General features: G+C 43.2%; 1 protein-coding gene across 1 annotated transcript in view; it reads right to left on the reverse strand.

Annotated features, from left to right (window-relative positions):
- The window catches only part of VOPP1 (VOPP1 WW domain binding protein), a 64,146-nt gene extending 45,814 nt beyond the window's left edge, over positions 1-18,332 (reverse strand). The window contains exon 1 of the mRNA XM_066190644.1: positions 17,912-18,332. Within this exon, the coding sequence (XP_066046741.1) occupies positions 17,912-17,971 (60 nt within the window). The 5' untranslated portion in view covers positions 17,972-18,332. The remainder of the gene's footprint in view (positions 1-17,911) is intronic.
- Positions 18,333-21,955: the final 3,623 nt, after the last annotated feature.

Below are 21,955 nucleotides of genomic sequence, written 5' to 3' on the forward strand. Positions count from 1 at the left end.
CAGAGTGAGCATTGTTTGATGTGAGAACCAACGTGTTACACGGCAAGAGATAATTCTGTGGTACTTGGTCATGACCCTTAGTACTTCACTAAAAGGTTATCAGAGATCCCTCTCCCTCACCTCTGCTAATGGTAGGATCTGCTCAATTCAATCTATCGAAATCTGTCTTTCCTACAGCTTGTAATCCATGGCTTTAATCCACAGCTTCCAAGACTAGCTATAAACAGAAGTTATAATTTCTTAAACTAGAACAAGAATATGGGACAAAAATCACAAAGAAATGTGCCCATGCGTGAGAGCAGAGCCAACAGCAGAACCCCACTTCCCTAAGTGACAGCCTTTATGACATGAGGCCATACTTTTATACTGCCTCCTTTAGAGTATAATAGATTACATAAAACTGGACGGAAAAATATCTTCAAATATTTGAAGACATGAAGGAGGAAACTGATTATTTCTAACATAAGACAAGTGCTAAAGAAGTAACTTTTTTTATCCAACAACAGTTAAAACTGGGTTCTTCTGCACCAAACAAAAAGTCATCCCCATCACCAGGATTTATTATCAGCTTTGCCAGCTGCCTCATCTGAGGGGCAGAGCTCTGAGGAGGCGGGGAGTTTGGGCTGTGGATCCACCCACAGATGTATTCCCTCCAGGTCAGGTTTGAGGCTTATTTGCAAGGCACACATGCAGGCAGCTTGTTTCGAGACTGCCTGATAGCAGGAGAGAGAATTCTTGGGGGTCACTGTAAAATCCAGCACTATTTATGCGCATAAAATTGTGATCACAGGCTCAAAGATGCAGAGTTTCCTCCAAGCTTAAATCCAGTGTGCAACAAGTAACCCAGAGTGCCAATTCTACACATTGCTACAAGGAACTGTAGGATTGATGCTGCTGATATGCATGCTTTTATTTAAAAACTCTTTATCTCCTTTCTTTTGGTATCATTCCATAGAGCATTCTGATGGTCTCTCTTACCAACAGAGGTGGCGAGTGTTAAATCAATCCTGATTTACCAGCCCTGTCACCAGCCACAGAAACATAAAACTGGAAAACTGGATTACCCAGAAAAAATGTAAACCATTGGATTATTTAAAAATATTCAGGTAAAAAACCCCATCAAATAAAGCCAATTAGAGCAGCAGACATAAGACAGACAGGGATGTACGAACTCACCACAATGTAGTAAACATCCAGTTCCATGCACATTTCATCTGTTCATATAAATGAAAATTGAAATAAGTATCTAAGACTGCCTTAAGATGTTCATTAAAGGAAAAGGACAGTACCAAAACCAGCCTCAGCAAAAATTCCCTAACCTAGTCCCTATCAAACAGGAAGGAGGTGATGAAGGTCCCATGAACTAGCACCACAATGTCAGGAATAAAACAGCCCTGGAAAAAATCTGGTGCTTAGAAAAGATACTACCAATACTCTCAGCCTAAATGTTATATGGATCTGTTTTAGAACAGTCTGTAAGGTTGGAAAAGGTACACCAGGCATTGCCCTCTCTGCACCCTCCACTGTACCACCTTCCCATCTCCCTAGTTACTGGAGAGGAATGGTGATTATTTGAAATATATCTCTCCAGTATTGCGACAGTCCTTGCCTGGATGTGCAACATTCAGGACATTGCCATGAGATGCTCTCAATACAAAAAGGAGGGAAGACCAGTTTTTATGAGCTATTTATTAAATATAAATATTTCACATCATCACATGAATTAAATATGCAGCAGCAGGTGAACTCCAGATAGTGCCAACTTGATAGGAAAGGTTAAGAAAAATCCTCCAAAAAATCCTCTCATATTAGGGAGTTGGGCACTTAACTGTACTTTTCAGATTCTGAAACTGTGTTTCCTGCATTCCTAAAGCAAAAACGAAACAAAAATGTTCCTTTGTGGTTTTTTGCATCTGTAAGTTATCTGCAAGGACATATCTGCAGAACAGAGGTATAACGGGAAGTGTGCAGTAGCAATTGCAGTCAAGATCCACCCAACCCAGCTAATGTCCTCTGCCAGGATATGGCAAGTCTTTTTCCTATCTCCCACCCAGAAGGACTCGAGCCTCTCTCACTCCACCAGAAGTCAACAAAATTTAACTTCTGGCAGTTGGAGGAGACAGAACCTCAAAATTTTGTGCTGGCAGTGTTTCTTTACAACATTATGCATATATTTATGCACTCTATGCATTTGCATGAAATGCGTAAGTATAGGTGGAAAGACCTATTTTCAGCAGTATCCTATCTCTATCAGGAGGTAGTAGCAAAATTTTTGGGACACTGTGTAAAAAAGCAGCAAGGACAGAATTATCTCTTTCTCCAACACACACAAGCAGATACCTCAAATTCCCCATGTAAGCATTTCCCAAGACAAGGCCATGCTGTTTTCTCACAGCTATGAGACCTAATGCCTCACCCTTTTCTGTCTTTCAGTTTCTATGTTCAGTCTCTGAAGGGGTATAACTGGAATAAACACTGCAAACACAGGCGTCTCTCTTCAAAGAGCATCTCAACCACTGAGCAATGGTGAAACTTTCCACCTAGCTAAACACATACTTCCTTTATAAGTGGAAAAGAGGAATAATGTCAACAATTGACATAAATCAATTCTAGTATACCCATCTACAGTAGAAACTCTTTCAAGGACTCATCCAGAGGATACAAAGGAGACAAAACTGGCCTCCCACACCCTGGGCAATTGCCAAGCTTTTCAGAGAAGATCCACACTTATCACACATGTAAATCTGGACTTTCAATTCCCTAGCTTTTGGAAGTGCTTAAAGAAAAACGGCCTTTGAAAGTTTGAAACCGCTTTGATGTGCTGTTACTTCTATTTTGACCTAATCTACTCAGCGGCATTGATCCAACTTTGCAAAATCTTAGACTGTCTAAGGACTGCATATTCAATCAATGATTAAAAGCAAAAATAAAAGAAAAAAGGAAAACAAAGAACCTCACACAAGTGGTAGCTCCTGTGGTATTTCAGAATGCAGCACTATGAAGACAACAATAAGTTGAATAAATTTACTTAGCTATCCAAAGAGGTGAGATGCAGGTGGGCACTTTCATTAATTCATATTCTACGCAAATAAATATTGGCATCACTAACAAGCTGAGGTTAATTAGATAATCAGAAAGTCATTAAGTCTAGAACACAATCCCAATACAAGTACAGTTGAGTGGTAAATGTGCAAATGCATAAATCAAAAGACTAAGGGTAAGAATCTGGAGGTATCTATTGCTCTCAGATTCACTACTAACAGGACACACTGAATAAACATTACGGTTATAATTTGATAATTCCACATGGAGAAGAGTCCAATCCAGGAAATTTTCCTCCAGACCACTCACACGCCTGTAGAGATTCATGCCATCAACAACATGCCTTGCCTGGCAGCTCCAAAAAAATGCCCACGTTTGTAACTTTATGAAATAGAAGGGCTTGTTGCAAAGTGTTTACAGTAAAGTCAAAGCAGTTGCCTTATACTGAACTGGAGTAGGAAACCAGGAATCAGAAATCTTAGGTTTCTAATTCTGCTACAAACACCCTGCACGACATTTTCAATACTTTCTGCCCACTTACCCATCTGTACAGGGCTACGCGTCTGGACTGGATGTGACTGGAACATGCTACGATACAATATTTAATATTGCTTAAGTACTATCAAATCCTTCTGTGAGAGATGGCAGACAAGCATACTTTTTGTCATTACAATCAACTGCAAAATTCTCATTTCCCATAAAAATCTAAGTACTGGCAAGAACTTCTGAAGCGTAACAGCATGAATTGTTCTTTATTTGATTACTTGTGTTTGAATAAAGCATGAAGAAAAACCATAAATGTATAAATAGATTTAATCTAATTTGGAAGATGGATAGTTGGAGAAGTTGTTACCATGAATATAGAACATGTATCAAAGTCTAGGACATCGCTAAGAAAAAACTTCTCCTCCAGAACAACACAAAGCACTGAATGAGAAAAGAACAGTGATTTTTTTCAGCACCTGAAGAGCCAGGTAATAAAGTCAGGCAGTTTTGCCACCTTCAGAACATGTTCTAGGAACAGGCATCCAACTGTGAGCACCTCTGTCCCTGCAGCTGCAGGCAGAGTGGGCAGGCAGGAGCTGTACCCAGCCCAGCAGAAGGATGCCAGCCCTGCCAGCTGTTGCCATCATGCCGGCACCACTGGCACAAAGGTGGCACACCTGTGACATCAAGTGGCTGCAAAAACACCTGTCAGACTGAGGGGGAATCAGGTCCAGACACATCTGGCAAGCCTGCACAGATCAATCCCTTTGGAAGAGTCATTTGTTCCCGCAGATGGCTTCAGAGTCAAACCTCAGTCCTCCCTCAAGACCCAAGTGTTTACAACCCTCACACACAAGGCAGTCACCTTCAAGGAGATGTCCAGGGAGTCACCAGCAGGGCTAGAGTAACACTTGGCAAATACTGACATTGAGATTACAAGTGCCATCCCTAGCACAGCGAAAAAGGCTGCCAAGCTTTCTCTAGGCAGTATCAGGAAACCCAGTACTAATTATCCTTCCATAACCTTGCTTCAGATCATGTCTAAATGTTCTTGCTTGAAGGAAAGATTTTTTACAAAGGCTTCCTGCTTTCAAGCCTCTCTAGATCTTTTTTACACGCTTGCTGCAGGAACATTTTAAAAGGGAACTTCTTAAAAGCTATTAATTTGGCTCCATCAGGCACTTCCAAACAGCAGGATATTTGCAGACACTGCTCATTTTTTTTCCTCCATTGGACTTGCTTTTGGAAATCACTTTAACTGAATCTATTTAACTGAACTCGAACCTTCACAAGAAATTTAATACCTTTACTGTCTATTTTCTTCAAAGGGAACAGATGACCAATTAGGATTGGAGTTCAAACTCCAAAACATGGAGCCCATTCTGCTCCTTCTTACTAGTGAGAGTTCTGCCATGACATCCAGTACAACTGGTATGATCCAGATGAACCCCAGGGTTTATGCCACAGACTAGCAACCCACATGGTCAAAGCTTGCATCCGGGGGTTTCAGAACAAGGAATGTAACATTACTGCTAAAGTCAATCAAATTACACATGTTGCACATGACATTTTGTCTGCACAAGGCAGACAAAAGTAAAGCAAAACTTTGTATGGTGTCTCTGCACCAAGTGTAAAAATTGCCTTCATACCTTTTTATACCATACTTACGCACCCTGAACTGTCTCATCCACATGAAACTAAGAATTAATGCTTTTCGTTGACCTACGTAGGAGTTTTACCTTTCATTAAAACTGATGCAATGAGATACCATTTCAGTTTCACTGGTTTTAAAAAGTGAACATAGTACATGAATTTTGGCTTCCTTCTCCTTTCACTACTTCACACCTGCCTATCAGTTCAGACAGGATTATTCTTAATGTATCTGTACAGTTGCAAATTAAACAGTTTTCACATTACAGAAGCTCCCGTAACAGCTCTAACACATCCTTATGTGCTTTTGCACAAAAACTCAACTTTAGTCACATCTTTTTCCAGATGTGTAATTTGAGACTGAAAAATTAAGTCCATTAAGCATCTGAGAATTTACAGGGCATCAAAATAATTTCATATTATCTATGGTCTGTGCCTGCCCTTGTCCTCTACAGTTCACAGGGTGAACAGTCTTCTCTGCCTACTTTCCATCTACATTATTCAAAAACCATATGTTTATTAAAAACATTATCCTAACACTCTTTTGCCCTGACAACGACAGCAGCATATTCCAGGGTTGATACCCTACCAAAAAGAGAAGGCATAAATACCAAGGAGAAGATGTCTGTACACAAAATAGCCAACTGCAACAAGAAATCACCCATTTCACAAAGGGAATTCTTGGGTGAAGCTGCAAGTTGAACTCTCAAATCTCTAGTCTAACATACAAAACCAAGAAAAACATGCTAGGAAACAGATATTCAGGCAAAAGGGACAGGACTGAAATCTGTATTTCTTTCAAGGGAAAAGGATTTTAAATTCTGTTTTTTTAATCTGCATCCAACACCCAACTGCAATACATGGGAAATAGATTTATAAGGCACTTTTAAGGGCAGATGGTACAGCCTTTCCTTCTGCAAGTAGGGAGAAGTAAAGAAACTATGGGAGAGGAAAAAACCCACGTGGGAAGTGGTTGTGCCAGGGCTGAATCATAGAACTGAAGAAAGCCTAGAAAAGAAGTAAGAGAGGAAAATACAGAAAAAAAAAAAAAAATTTTAAAAAGAGAACAGGGACGCAGCAGCCAGGGAAGTGGAAACTATTGCAAATCATGAAATCAATAACAGAGAAAAGAGAGAAGAAATCCATCCTAAGCCAAAAAGGGTGGAACAACAGTCCAAAGCAAGACTGGGAGGAGGAGGAGGAAACCAGGTCAGAGCTGTAGGTGGAGAGAAGATTATGTGGCAGCTTGAAGAAAAGGTTAAAGAGCTTGAGCTTCAGGCAGCAAGATATGAGGAGCTGAAAAAGCAATTCACAAGGTAGAGAAGATGCAGCTGTAGCAATCAGAAAAGGAGGCAAACTGTACCTTCAGGACAGTGAATGGGAAGGCAAATTAAAACCACACAAAAGAAAAATTAAAAATAACCCCAAACTCTCAACAAAACGCCAGCATCGACCTAGAGTCCAGAAGCTGATCTGAAAACTGCAGGAACATTTTCAGGGCCAGGACTAATGTTCACAAATGAACCACTGGCACTCAGAGTTTCTTTTGCTCACTTCCTCCCCTGCTACAGCCCTTCATCCAGCTTCCTGCCTCCTCCCAAGCTATCCCGAGTTCACCCCTGCACAGCCATCTCAGGACTAAGAGACAACAAGGAACAGCACCCATCTCCTCCACAGTTTCTCCCTTGACTTCAATTAGCATCAGAGAGCTCTCACTGGCTTTGGCAGCATCTGATTTTTATGAGTCACCTTCCCTTCTGCAAGAGAGGAATAAACCAATGAGCAGAGATGCAAGTAAGAGTGGGGCTGAAGCACTCATGGTCTTTCTCAGTTGTCTCAAAGCAGGCAATGAGCCTTCTTGCTCCTCACCAGGATCCTGGAAATTGTCCAGCACCTCTCAGACACTTCTCAGTGTGGGGTGGGGGGAAGAGGTACTGGCAACTTCAGCATGAAAAGCAGATAGTTCTGGGAAGCAAGAGAAAGCACAAATGGTCCAGATTCATGGAGAAGCAACATGTGTTCCCTCCTCCACAATCTGCTCTGCCTGTGCATTGCATTGCACATCCTCATAAGGATGCCACAGGCAGATGGTACAGGCTTATCAAGAGCAGCTGGACACCTTCACTGCACCTGTGGAGCAAGTCACACCACAGTGTGGGGCGGTGGAACAGCAGCTGATGTGTCTCACCGCAGCAGCACAGGAGCAACAGAGCTATGAAGTCTCTGCAAACACACACAAGCAGGCACGAATATTTCACCCGTGCCACTCCAAGCACACACTTTTTCCAGTGCTTCATCACTGTGGATGGCTATCACAGAAATAAATGCATATTCACGAGGTATTCTTAGCGTTCACCAGAGAGGCAATTACCAAATTACCCAATTACATAATCTCTTTTATATAATCACTACGATGCTTTTCTCCTTATGCAACGTGGACAGTGACCGTGGCTGGCTGAAGTAGCTGCTTTCCCAAGGAAAGCTTCACTGGTAGCTCTATGGGTGGACATGCTGCATAGCGTAGGTGCACAGAGGAGTGACGCCAAGAGCTGCTTCAAGGCAACCAAACTTTTCAGTGCATGTGCCTCCAGCCCAGGGAAAACCATCCCTGCCCACAGGGCTCCAGAAGCTGCACAGAGGAAAGGTCACCTGCACCTCAAGCTGGTTGAGACAGCAAAAGCAAAGGCACCCAGCACCCTCCAGACAGCCTGTCCCAGCACCCACTGGAAGCAAGTGGGATGTCTCCATTGACTTTTAATGGCCTATGGACGGAGCCCAGGATTAGGGCTTTAATAAAAATAGGAAGTCAAGATTACTACAGAATTAAAACAAGCTTAATCCAAATCCCCCTGGCTTTGTGCCACAGCTGTGCCCATGGCTTTTGTCCACAGGGAAAACCAGTTGAAGCTGCAAACTAAATGTGTTCCCACAGGATGCCTTGTGACAGGCATACATGCACCCAGAGTTGGCAGCATGGGTCAGCACAGCCACACCAGGAAGTTTTACCAGCCTGGTTTTAGGCGTATTCCAATGTGTCTCCTACAACATTTTCAGGATCCCAGCCAATACCTTCTAGGAACACTGCAGATACCTACCCAGACGATTGCCACGTACAGGGTATAGCGAAACCCAACTTGCTAATATTCACCCTGAGCTTTAAGGAGTCTGCATCAGAAGTATTACCCACAGCACAAGAGAAAATAAACTTAAGACCTGGATTTCAGAAAAAAGAAGCTCCAAGATCTACAGATTACTTGCACATCCTGAAACACTTTTCTATCACCATGCTGCAAGTTCAGCACTAAGTTCAGCTGGTTGCATGGTACTGGCATTATGCAAAAGCCCCAAACCGCCTTACGTTTTCCTCAACACTATGCAACTTGTAGTATCTGGCTATTGATAAGCACTTATGCCTCCCCTGGTCCCTAGCTTCCCTAGAAATAAAGGTCATCCTAAGAAATATGCAGGCAAACACCCAGCCTTAGTGTAGCACTATAATATACTTTACACAAGGACACATGCACACAAGTTTAGGAACAGACACTACTATTGTTTCAGCTCCAGAAAAAAGAAAAAAAAAAATGAAGCAGCCTAATGTTACCTTACACTGTCTCAAACTAGAGGATGATCCAGTTATGAAGAGTTTTAACCCAAACCCATTCACTATTAATATTTCTGTATCACAGCCAGGAGACGTGAATTGCTTTAGTCAAGAAGCAGAGCAGAGCAGAACTGGGGTCCCTACACAAAACCCCACTAAGCACACGGTGGGGCCCATCACGACAGCACTGCTTGATAGTTCAGGATCAACAGATATCCTCTGCACCATTGCTGCTCAAAACATTGAAAATCATGGTTATCATTACTGATATATGTTTGGGATAGGCAAGACAGCACTTAAGATAGGGGCATTTTATGTCAGCCTGAAAAAGAAAAGCAGACCGTGAAAAAGTAGATTTAAAACTTCTTACACACACACCCCCCCCCTCCTTTCTTTTTTAGGCTAGACAATTTTCTGACCATTTTCAAGCAGCATGGTCAGAGATTATGCATCCTCTCTTTTGGACTGAGATTCAGTCAAACTTAATGGCACTTGAACAAATGAAGGTGGACTTTTATACCCATTACCCTTCCTGTAATCAGTTAAACCCCTGGCTCCAACTGCAGCAGGGAAATAAGGCCCTGAGCTGGGAACTCACACTGTAAGAGAGCCAGCAGTGAATTCCTGGATCTCACACCAGTATTGAGAGAATTATCTGTAGTGATGAGCAATGTACTTTTTCCCCCGAGGAGCAGAAATGAAAGAAAACACTTGCTTGACTCATCCTTGCCTGGTTTTTGCATCAAAAGCTGAAGCACTTATAGTCACCCACCAACCAGACTGAGAAGCTCCTGCTTCCACGTTTACGGATATAATGAGGAAAGCAGAAAAGAATTCACTAAGTTAACAGGTTTCTATCCACTTTAGTGAAGAGATTTAACAAAACTGGGAGAAACAAAACACAGAGCAACACTTGTGCAATTCCCCAGGTACAGACCCTTACACTGTCTGTTGTCATATCACCATGTCTAAACAGTGCTGCACAGCTGGATATCAGTCTCCTGTGTTGACATTAAAGGGACTGTGCCAAAACTAGCAAGGTATAAACACACAGCCTTTTTGGGCTAGACAAGGAGCACCTCCTGTCCAGAAAGGGAGAAATACAGATTGTGACTAGGACAGACAGAAGAATTTTGTTGGTCTACCTACCTCAGACACAGCCATCAGACACACATACAAAAAGACACAACTGTGCCAGCCAAAAGAACCAAGTTTGCAGCAATTTAGAAGAAGCCCATTTTTTCTACTGTAGCAATTGATTTTATTTTTCTTTGCTAGTATATGTACCCTGACAGAACTCTTCATTTATTGACAACCAAATCCTCTGGCTCACAGGCACACTACCTGCTCTTAACCCCGTAGCAGCACAAGCCTGTCACTGTAACTACACCGCTGGCAAGACCAAGCTAGGCAGAGTAGGTCTACAAAAGCATCATGCTCCCTTAAGTGCCATGGACCGAGGCCCAAGAAGATGAACATGCACAACAAAATGCTCCTCTCACATCAAGTATAACACGTGCTACCCATCATCTTCAGTCTGCTGTCAGTGAGATCCCTACCACCTTCCCACATGCTCACATTCCTCTCATACTAATTTCATTTCAGGGTTCTCCACTTCTTCATGCTCCCAGGGAAGATCCAAACAGACTGGAACGCATGTAATTACCTTAGAAGGACAAATCTTTAGAGACATTGGCTACATTTCCACAACCCTCACATCTTATTCCAGCAGCACAAGACCTGAGAAGGAAGGATCCACCCTCAAAACTACTGCCAGCTCTTTAGTTGCCTGATGCCTATCAATGTCAGAGGTGGGAGACCAAGCCAGCTGGCACAGCATCTTTCCCACTCCAGCTGAAAACAGTGAGCTGCTTCCAGCCCGGACTGGAGTCTAGGTACAATCCCATCACCCTTCACAAGGGTGCCACTGCCTCTGAACTTTGAAACTAAGGCCCAGATCACTTCACAGTCACTTCCAATGAAAGGCCAAGGTTCGGGGGGTTTTTTTAGACCTCCAAATGAGAGAGGTGGAGTGAAGGGTGCAGCAGAAGAGTGCTGTGTTTGTAGTTACCCTTGGCTGGACTCAAGGACAACAGTCCTTCCTATGCTGCAACTGATGCTGGACCTTCCCCAGAAGTACAGTCTCCATCCATGACCCTCTCCTGCCCCACAGACGGGAAAGGCTGGGGAGGCTACCAGCTCCTGGTTGAGCACTTCGGCTCTGAGAGATAGGTTATTTGGGAAAATGATAAGACTAACTTTTCCAGAATAGTATCTAATGGCATCTTTCAGGCAAAGGAAAAAAAATCAGACTGCTAGTTTCTAGCAGAGCACAGAAAAAGTCTCCATGATTGCCTTCTACTCCAGCACAAATGTAGCATCATCTAGGGACACAGTCTAGTGGTGGATGTGGCTGCATTAAGTTTACCACTGGACTTAATCGTCTTTTCCAACCAAAAGGATTTTACGATTCCCATTAGGAGATATCTAATATATTGAAAGAAGAAGTGTGCTACCAAAATGAGCGGCACTGCTTCAAGTCATACATTCTCTCTCCTCCCTTGCAGCAGGTTTTATGATGCTATATCACAGAACAAACCTCTGTTGAACAAATGGAAAACTATTCTCTCTCATTTTTTTTCCCCAGACCCTTTTTCGTGGCTTAGTCATTCGTGGCATCAGTGGGTTGATATGATTCTTTCGTGGTCCCAGGGTCACTAGAGCTGCAGGAGCTGTCAAAAGCAGGGATTAGAGACCACCCTTGCCAGCAACAACTCACACATTCATTGCATGAGAAACAGATAAGAAACCCGTTCTTGTTAGTTCTTTTCCTTTAAAAAAATTTACCAGACTTTAAACTGAGTCATTGAGAAAGAAGGAAGAGATTTTCAGTTGAGCTATTTAAAACACAGGTGTAGCTAACACCCATTTAGCACAAAGTTGAAGACACACTTCTGAAGAAAGACCTTTTTAACTCAGCAGTGATAACGCTACCTTTTAATATGTGAGAAACCTGTCAAGATACATTGTTCTCAAAAAGGAAAAAAAAAAAAAAAGAAGCATTTAACAAATCTAGATTCTCCTCTCATGCCCTTCTGAAATACCAGGCACGGCATTTCATATCACATCTTACTGTTCTGCTATCAGGAAAGTGATAATATCCACTATTAAGGACCCCAGCTTTCCCTTGTCTTGAAACTGCTATTTAATGCCCAAGATCCCAGGCTGTGCCCCCAGGATTCAGACAGACCTAAGATTCATTTTCCAAAAAACACTATTCAAGCAAACAAAAAAGAAGTTTTTAGAAAGCTTTGCCTCTTGCTAGTCCAAAGAGAGTTTATATTTGCCATAACAAACTCTAACAGGATTTCAACAAAGCCTTCAGCAAAACAAACTCAACTGCATTGCTGAGGATACAAGCCAACAGTGTTGTCAAAAATTAGACACAAAAAGTAAAATATGCTAGCTTTATGTAATGGGTTTTCATATGGATTTTACTTTAGATCACAACAAAATTGAAGAAAATTGGTAGCCACATTGCCCCAGAAAGATATATTTTTAAATATTTAATTTTTTTAAATTTTAAATTCTGTAGCACAAATTTAAGTATTAATCTGTTTCTGCCTGTAAACTCAGTGTACACTGATGACCAAAGCAAGCCCTCTATATGGGCATACTCACTGCAGTGTTTCTAAGCCCTGCTTTTCTTTCTCCTCTTCTTGGTGGAGAAAATCAAAATGAATTTGTATTAAACCAAAGAGTTTCAATTGACCCCCTTTTTTTACTGATTTTAGCTAAATCCATTTTAAAAGAGCATCTGAAGTCTAAGGGCTTGCTTCAGCTGAGTTTAACCTTCCAGCCACCTGCATTAGCTGAGTGAAATGTACCAAGAGGAAAGAGAGTCAGTCAGACAACTTCCCTTTTATGAAGAAAGCATAACAGAAAATGCTAAATATTTTTGACTGCCATAAGAAAATACAAACAGATTTTACAGGTGCTTCTTCTAATTTAAACAACAACAACAACAAAAAAAACCCAAACCAACCAAGCCCAAAAAGCCCCATTTCACCTCCTCTTAGAGGATGCAAATGGCAGACGGCCACCCATTTCCTACCCACAGCCAACATGAATCTGTCTCCTCCTCAGCAGGAGCAAAGTGAGAAAAGTGTGTGAGCTCAGTCCTCCCCCTGGAAATCACAGCCCATCCCACTGCTGTCAAGAGGCAGGGAAGGCTTGCCAGCAACAGTTGGATCTCCAAACTATAAATCACAAGAAAGCTCTTTCCTGCCTTCACTCAGCAATGCAATAGCTGCTTTGCAACCAGCTGCAGGAAGGTAAGGAAAAAAACCTACCAGAAATTGTTTAAGCTGCTAAATCCATTATGTAACCAGAACTGAAAAGCAGGAGAAGGTTAGCGGAGACATCTACACTAACAACTCTCTAGCAGAATTTCTGGGATAGTGTTTTCCCCTTATTCCCCCCAACCCCCACTGAAAGAACAAGAGTTAAAACATCAATAAGGCAGTATCTGTATTCCACAGAGAAGGATATCACAGAGACAACAGCACTGGTGTGCATGCACATTTGTACATTCAAGGGTACATACTGTCTTGCAGTACTTTATATAAAGGAAAACCTGACCACTAAGGGATAGAAAAGAATACCAGAAATAGTGGAGAGGGGAAGATGGAGTGGTCCCCATAATCTCCACAAATTCTTGAACTCCACCTGTGTCTCCCATGATTAAAATGTGTAGGTTTTTTCTTTAAGACTGGTGGGTTTCCTCATCATAACATTCTTGTTCCTACAAGGATTAAAAAAACGAAACCCACAAACAATTAAAGAAAAACCCCAAACAAAACTCTACTGGAAGGACAAAAATTTTTGATTTCTCTGATTTGATAAAATCTCTCCTGTTGAAGTTCATTTACAGAAGTAATACTAAAAAGCTCAACAAAGCAGTTAACAAACTGAGGAGCACCAGCCAACTTTGCTTTTACTGAAATCCTGTACGACAGACTGTCGGGAGTATTTGAATTTTCTTTCAAGATAACACACTTTGCCGTTCCTATGACATGTCCATTTTCTTGTTCTTTTTAAAAAAGGCACATGACTCTTGCATAGTATCTTTCATCTGACAAATCAACAAGAGGACTATACAGATCACTTTCTTCAACCATCCAACTACCAGTGTTTCCAACAGATCACTTTCTTCAACCATCCAACTATCAGTGTTTCCATCAGCATCCACATTATAATTCCTAAGAATTATAAAGAATTATAATGAAAAATTATGTGTAGAAATATCAACGCTAGTACTTCCAGAAGTAAGATTCTCAATTTTTTACAGCCACATGGAAACCTTTGTAGAGGGATTCTCACAAACACCTCACACCATCTACAGCAACTACTGCAGGCCTCACTCACCTTAACTAAGAAGCTTAACCTAAATATTCAGACACTTGTGTTAGCTCCTAGATTCACCTGGTTACAACATAGGGGCCAATCAGAGGTTTAGACATCTAAAATTATTGGACAGTTTAGAAAGTTGAGGCTACTCAGCAAGCTTCTCTGCAGCAGTAACAATAAAACACCTTTATTACCACTGCAGCACAGACAGGGTCCTCTATCGGCCTGAAACAGCTCTGCTCAGCTTCACCATCCTTGAGCTGAGCTTCAGGTACTGAGCTCTCCTCCATCCATCACTTCTACAGCTTGTGAGAGAGAAAGCAAGCACTCAGTCTGAGAAGCAAGCCCCAAAGAGACACTGGTGCCCTCATTCAGGCTGAAAACAAGCTTACTTCATCAGGGGGGTGGGGGGACTGCCTGTTTAGTTTTACTTTTTCCCCATTCCAAAGACATCACTATTCATTAAAGTCACATTTAAGCTCAGACAACCAATGCCCTTGGGGTCACTGCTAAAGGAGAAGCAGAAAATCTTGATATATATGCCCCAAACAGTCATCACTTCAAGGACCACCTCAAATCTTTCCATGAAACTGAGAGACAACTGAGACAAAATACAGTCCTGTAGACAGAACCACAAGCCAAGATAGCAAGCAAGACCACTGGTTATTTGTGAGGGCAGAAATCACACATCCCAGTACTGTGGATACACCACATGCTCCTGGTGAAAAAGGGCATTTCAAGCAACTGCAGTTAATAACACACTGCTATCTCCAAGTAGCCAAATTAATTTGAAAAAGACAGATAAAGATTCAACAGTCTTCATTTCTTCCTGCAAGAACCAAAATTACCTGTCAAATTGTCCACCTCATTTTACCTTACTTGTTGAACTGTTCAACTGCAATTAAGCTGTGAGCAAAACACATGGCATCTCCGGCTTTTCTCTGCTAATAATAAGGTCTTCTCAGAGCAGAGCTTTCTGGCTCCTGGGGTTGGAAATTTTTCTTCCACCATGGTTTTTGTGGTTGCAGTGAAAAAAACCCTTGTCACACAAGGAAAACTCAAAATTAATTCCCCTCTCCCAGCATCACAGTGCTCTGGGTGCTTCCGTAATTAGTGCATCTCAAGCTTGTCTAGAACAAGGACTGGAGTTTTAGCATCAAGAGCCAGCAATTTCTTACATGCAAATCCTGCTTCAACAGTGATGCCTTTAGTCACCTTCATGAAAGCACCCACCAGCACATGGAAGCTTCTGCCCCTCAGCCCCTCGTCTGCCTCTTCTGCCTTTACATCAGGAATAGCCAACCAGCACTTCCTCGTGGGAGACTGCCACAGCCAGCTATTGACTAGGCTTCAGCCTGGAAGCCACAAACACACACACTCTCCAAATCCAAACTGATACCCACCATGAACTTGATGTATACTTAATTGTGAAGGAGTTCATTCCTTTCATCAATACAACCAGAAACAGTGGTTTTCCAATACACGAACATTTTGCAACAAGTATTTTGGGTAATCTAACCACGGAAATCTTGGTTAGAATCAGTAAACTACTGCACTGTACTCTGATGGACTAACTGGGTTCCTCCCCACAGTACCTGGGCAATAGCCAGAGCCTTCTGCACAAAGATGAATGAAAACCATGTTTCTGAGCTCATGATATGTTCAATAATAGCTAAGATCATGTTGAAGCTGCAAACAGATTTAAAACAATTGCAGCAGTGCTACTTCAGATAATATCCAGTATAGAACTTCCTGCAGAAGACAGCAAAAATTTCACGTACCAAAAACCTTCAGAACAACCAGACATCTCTGATTAAGTTTTTAAAACCCCAGCACTCTGGGCCTGTAGAATACAGCCTTATTTACACAGCATCTCATTTTAATAGGCAACCTAAGAATTTCCAAGAAAGAAAAAAAAAATCCACAAAACCAGATGGCAAAACAAAAAGATTAAGATAAAAGAAATAGGGGGGGAAAAACCCCACAATTAAAACTAGTATAAAAGCTTAGATAACAGCAACACTGGCTAGATCCAATGAAGATATACGCAAATTTGTAAATTCGTGCCTTTTTTCAGGCACGAATGATCTCTTTCAGCAGAATACACGTTAAAAGAGCAGAGACATCTAATCAAAGAGATCCTGGAGGGGCGAAACCTTTCACAGTCTCAGATGAACATAATCCCTCTGGGAAATGGTGGTGTTTGTTTCATTTAATCGACATTTTGCTATTCCTGCTATCTGAAGAGCTGCTGCAGAGACAAGAGCAATTGAGGGCCAAGATTAGGGCCAGGTTTACAGCCAGGGGAAGGAGATGCAAATCAATTAACTTGTAAAGAGTTACACTTATTTACATTAAGCAATGATTTTGAGCTGGGTGTCTTAATGGGATGATGCTTGATGGCATGGTGGGCAACACACGAGAAATCATTCATCTACATAGGTGACATAAACATGTAGTAAACATCATTTTCATGAATTATATCCATTACCAAAAGCAGCAATTACACAGCCAGCACTCTGGTTTCCATGTATGGGTTGGGTGGCATGACAATTAAAAAAAAAAAAAATTCATTTTCTGTCTAAACTGCTCCATCACAGAGGCAACACAGCTCTTTAACCTCTCTGACACTTTCAGCCTCATTGCCTCTGGGCTTTATGAATGTAGAGATGTACCTAAGACAAGCCCACAGGTGTTTCCAAAGTCACCTCGGCACGCTGCCACCGCACGTGTCCCGGCGATGACTCCAGCAGGCTGGCAAACATGCCACCGGGAGCTGCACATGGCAGCGCGCCCGCACGCGTCTGTCCCAGGGGAGCTACTGATGCCCCCCGCCCGCCCCAGCCCCAAGGTTAAACCACAGACCAAGAGACAGCTCGCCCCAGAAAACATCTACCGATCCGCCCGCTGAAAAAAAGAGCTGCTTTCCCTGATCCAGTGTCAGCAGAGCCCACGGGAGGAAGGCTGAGCCTAGACGATCTTTAAGGCGTCTTCCAATCCAAACTGTTCTCCGATTCTAGAACTGCGTGGCACAAATCCCCCCTTCAATTAATGGAAGCTCCTAATTCACTGTTCGTTCGGTTGTTTTAAGTACGTAAGCTGCGCTACCCAGGCTTTCCCAGAAGTTTAACCACGCTGCTCGGTGCCGCCACGGCTCCTCGAGAGCTGATGCCGCCGCACCTCTACCAACCTACCAACGGACCCTTAGCATACGAAAGGACACTTCAAATGAAAATACGAGATGCACCTTCCCTTTAACCCTTACTGACAGGCGCAGGTTTTGCATCCCCTGGACAGTCTGCCAGTCTACTGCGAATGGGCAGCCCCCACTAGCTAGTGCCCCTGCGTACAGGTTCCGTGTTGCTCTGCTCCATCCCACCACGGATAATCTTCCTCTCCTCCAGCCGTAAGACCCCGGACACCCGACGAGCCCGGCCGCCACGAACGCCCGTGACCACCGCACCCGCAGCAGCGCCGGGTCTCGCCAAGCCCGGCCCCACAGCTCCCCCGCACTCCTGACCGCGCACTGCCTGTGGAGCCAAGCCCGTTCCGGCAAAGACATTAACCCCAAAATAAATCACCTCCCTCCGGCTGGGTGCGGGCTGGAGCTCCCCTCCGCCAGCCGCGCAGTTCCAGGTCGCGACCGATGGCGGACCCCCGCGGGGTGAACCCAGGGCTGCCGCAGGCGCCGCAGGGCAGCGCTCCCCCCACGGCCCACCTCACCTCCCACAGCAGCGAGAGCAGCGAGAGCAGCAGCGCGACCCCAGGGTGGAAGCGCTTCATCTCTCCTCCTCCTCCTTTTCCTCCTCCTCCCGCGGCGGCGGCGGGCTCGCCCCTCCGCCTCAGGAGCGCACGGGCGCTGCCAGCCGCACCATCTCCGACGGCGGGGGAGCTCCGGGCGGCAGCGCGCACGGCGGGCTCACGGGCAGCCTGCGGAGGCGGCGGCGAGTAGCCGCACCGGGGGCAGAGGGGCGAGGCGGGATAGAGCAGCGGCGGGGCGGGGAGGAAGGCGGGAAAGCCCCGCAGAAAGGCGGAGGCGGGCTGACCCGCCGATGCCCTCAGCGGCAGCGTCGGTGGCCGGAGCCGAGCGAAGCAGGATCGGGGCCAGGCGGAGGACAGCGGGTGCCGGGGCGGGCGGCACAAAGAGGCCGGGCGCCGCCGCCGCCGCTGAGGGCGGGCAGAGGAGCGGCCCGCCCCGGCCCCGCCTCGCGCTGCTGCCCGCCCGGGAGGGGGCGGTGGCGGTGGATGAGTGCGGTCCCGTTTGCCGTCGCTTCTACCTCTGCCCCGCGTCTCCCCCTGCCCCTGTCACCGCCCTCGTACCTGCCCCCAGCCCGAGGGGACAGTAACCGGCTCTTCCTTGGAGCCGCGTGGTACGCAGGTCGCCCGTGACCACGACGCCCCTTCCCCGGAAGAGCTATCTTCTGGAGGGAATCCAGAGAAGGCCACAAAGATGCCCAGAGGGCTGGAGAATCTCTCCTACGGACACAAAAAGAGTTGGAGCTCTTCAGCCCGGAGAAGAGAAGGTTCTGGAGACACTTTAAAGCAGCCTTCTAGTACCTAAAGGGGCGTTACAAGAAAGATGAGGAAGTATTTTTTTACCTGTAGCGATAGACCAGTGGGCAAAGATTTGAAACTGAAAGAGAGTCGATTTAGGTTAGACACGGAAGAAAATTTTTACAGTGAGTTTGGTGAGACACTGGAACCAGGAAGTTGTGGATGCCCTTTCCCTGAAAGGGTTCAAGGCTGCGTTGGATGAGGCTTTGAGTAACCTGGTCTTCTGGAAGGTGTCCCTGCCCATGGAATAATCTTTGAGAGTCCTTTCCAACTCAAATAATTCTGTGGTTCTGTGATTCTATAAGGTGTTTACCAGCCTGATGGGTGGGAACGGGACCTGTGTGTCTAGGCTTAGCCCCCCTTGTCCATGCGGTAACCTTTGGCATTTCAGAGAAGAGGTCTGATCCTTCATTTCCTCAGCATGTTTGGTAACAGCTCTGTAACGTCCAACTGATGGCCCACTATCAAATGTGCCCAGGCAAGAGCAAGCTCTAAAATACATTTCAGTTCATTATTAACACATTCATCACTACTGACTTTAGCTTGAGAACTAATAAAGTGTTCGATTTTTTCTTCTCAAAAAAAGATTTCAGCTATGGCAAGAAATGCTGAAATAATTAACCATTTTTAATCAATAGACAGATTAACAAGAGTGAGACTGAAGCAGCAATGGGCTGGAGGAAGAGGAAGCTGCCCAGTGTGGAAGCAGTGCTTCCCAGTGCATAGTTTATTGTCCAGCCTAGATAACGGTATGGATATCCCATGCTATAAAATTCTTTCCAGGCCAACCTAAGCTGAAAAAGGAAAAACATCTCCTGACATAGGAATAAACAGTTTCATATTCTGTTTCAATCATAATTCAGCTCCCCTAAGTGATGTCTTCTTTCATTTCCACCTAACTTCAAGAAGCCATCCTCATCCCCAGGGAAACCCCATTAGCTTTAATGGAGTTCAAATACAAATGAACTTGGCTCAGCACGTGGCATTTTCTCAGCAGAAGTGGGAGTTGCAGCAGAGCCCCTTAGAGCTTGTTTAGGTGAGAAACGAACACTTTCCCTCCACCGTGCTGCAGCTTGATGGCGAGGCAGCTTGACACAACAGAGAAACAAGATAAGGCTTTTGTGGGAGGCAAGGTCCCTAGCTAAAAAAACCAGCCCCTTCCTTCACATCCTGATTCTAGTCTCTCTTCAGTTACTGTTTTCAAAAAGCTTAAGACTCCTCAGCTTCCAGAATCTGTGTATAGAAACAAATATAAAATAAAATAAAATAGTTTCAGGAGCAGTAGCAGTAACAAAGCTTTATTTTATCTGATTGAGGCTTGTACTGTACCTGAAATATTCATAATATGCTGCTTCTCTGTGGAATCTTAGGTGTTCCTCAATAATATTGCCATAATGGTCTCAGCAGAGGTTGCCAATATTAACATATTTCTTTTACTCAGCTACCTCTCTTTCCTGAAAAGTAAAAGCATACATTATTTTTGAGACTGCCACTCCTTTGTCAATTTTTCTTTTTCAAACTGAGTAACACATATAAAAATGCACTAACAGTGCATATAGATGCATGTATTTCGTAGACCTTATTTATTTTGAACACTTGAATATTTTTAAATAAATAGGAAATAATCTGGTTGTATTGAATGCTTCCTTGTTCATGTTGAAACAGTTGTGTTGTTTCTAATACTATGGAGAAATACTCAGTTCCACAAGGGCTGTGTGTGAAGCAGGTAAGCACTTTATTATGAACAAACAAATACATTTTCATTTGCTTCCCTGCATGAACTGTAAATAATTATGTACCTCTGCAATTTTGTATTTAAAATATTTCACTACCTTCCTCACAGGTTCTATTAAAAATTAGCCAAATCCTTAACTGTTTTCCAAACTCTCTATTTTAAGTGTAGGATCACCTCAAATATATTTTGAGGCTTTGGATTTTTTAATTGTGTAAATAGCAATAGCCTTTATCAGTAAGTTAAAGAAAGCCCTTTTAAAGTGCATAAAATATTCAGTAAATGTCTAAAGCCTTCAAAAATCATCACTGGTACCTGTTGAGAACCTACACTAGGATTATTCATTTTAAAAAAGGTAAGAAAAACATTCATGAATGCAGCAATAGCCATCCAAGACAAACACAGTGTTTTATTTCTGCAGCTTCTGTATCTTGTTCAAGGCAATTTGTTGTTTATCCAGGGTGTGTTTAAAGAAACCAAACCCACCATTTTTTTCTAACTATCTAGCAGTTTACACAAAGATGTAGTCTCTTGGCAGAATTATAGTTAAATTATAGTCCAACTTCCCAGAAAAAAGGCTAATTTTTTTTCATCACTTGCACCAGTAAGTAATTGTGATTGACTTTAAATGAAACTTTAAAGGGAATATGACCCAGGACTTGTTGAAGTTTCAACAACCTACTCCAAATTCAGTAGCATATTGATATACCAGTGCCTCTATCTTCAATAATTATATTTTGGTAAGAGTCTGTGGAGGTTTAGAGAGATGATCCAGATGTAGTAGCCCTCTTTCCAATGCTAATGTAAGAGTTTACCTCCTACAACTTATTTTTTGTGTGGAAGGATATTACTGAGCCATGATTTTAAACTGGCATGATTTGAAAAAGTGTGCCTGATTCATATTTTTGTATTCTAATACATCCATTGATCTTCATTAATATCTGAAAACTGTATGAAGAAGTCACTTTTCCATAACTAATGACATTAAGTACATCTCACTGAACTGAAACAGAATGACTGCTTACAGGATTATACTTTGAGACCTCCAAATAAAAGTCCACTGTACCCATAGTCACTACTACACCAGGCATCTGTGTCCACTTGAAAGAAAATACAACATATTTAACAGATACGCTAAGAAATGAAGGAGTGGTTCTCTATAAGCTATTCTACCTGAGCTGCCAAAGAACAGTCCCACTGTCATACACTGCGACTTTCAGGTTTTCTTGATGGAGTTGGATATTCGTCCATCATATTAAACAAATAATTCTATCGCAAACAGTATTTTGAGAAGCAGCAATTACAAGATAAGCATTAGTATTCTGAAGGGCAAAGCTTATTGATTAAACACACTATCCAATTCAACCGGAATAGCTGTGTCAATCAGATCAAATGTGGTTTTGTTCAGTTTTCTCAATAAAGAATGAAGTTTTATCACCTCAGCAAAGATATTAATGCTTTGTGTTAGAGAACCCAGGAGT

This window comes from Chamaea fasciata, unplaced genomic scaffold (assembly GCF_029207755.1).
Source record: "Chamaea fasciata isolate MVZ Bird 193981 ecotype frontalis unplaced genomic scaffold, bChaFas1.0.hap1 SCAF_1, whole genome shotgun sequence".
In the NCBI taxonomy this organism is placed as follows: domain Eukaryota; kingdom Metazoa; phylum Chordata; class Aves; order Passeriformes; family Sylviidae; genus Chamaea; species Chamaea fasciata.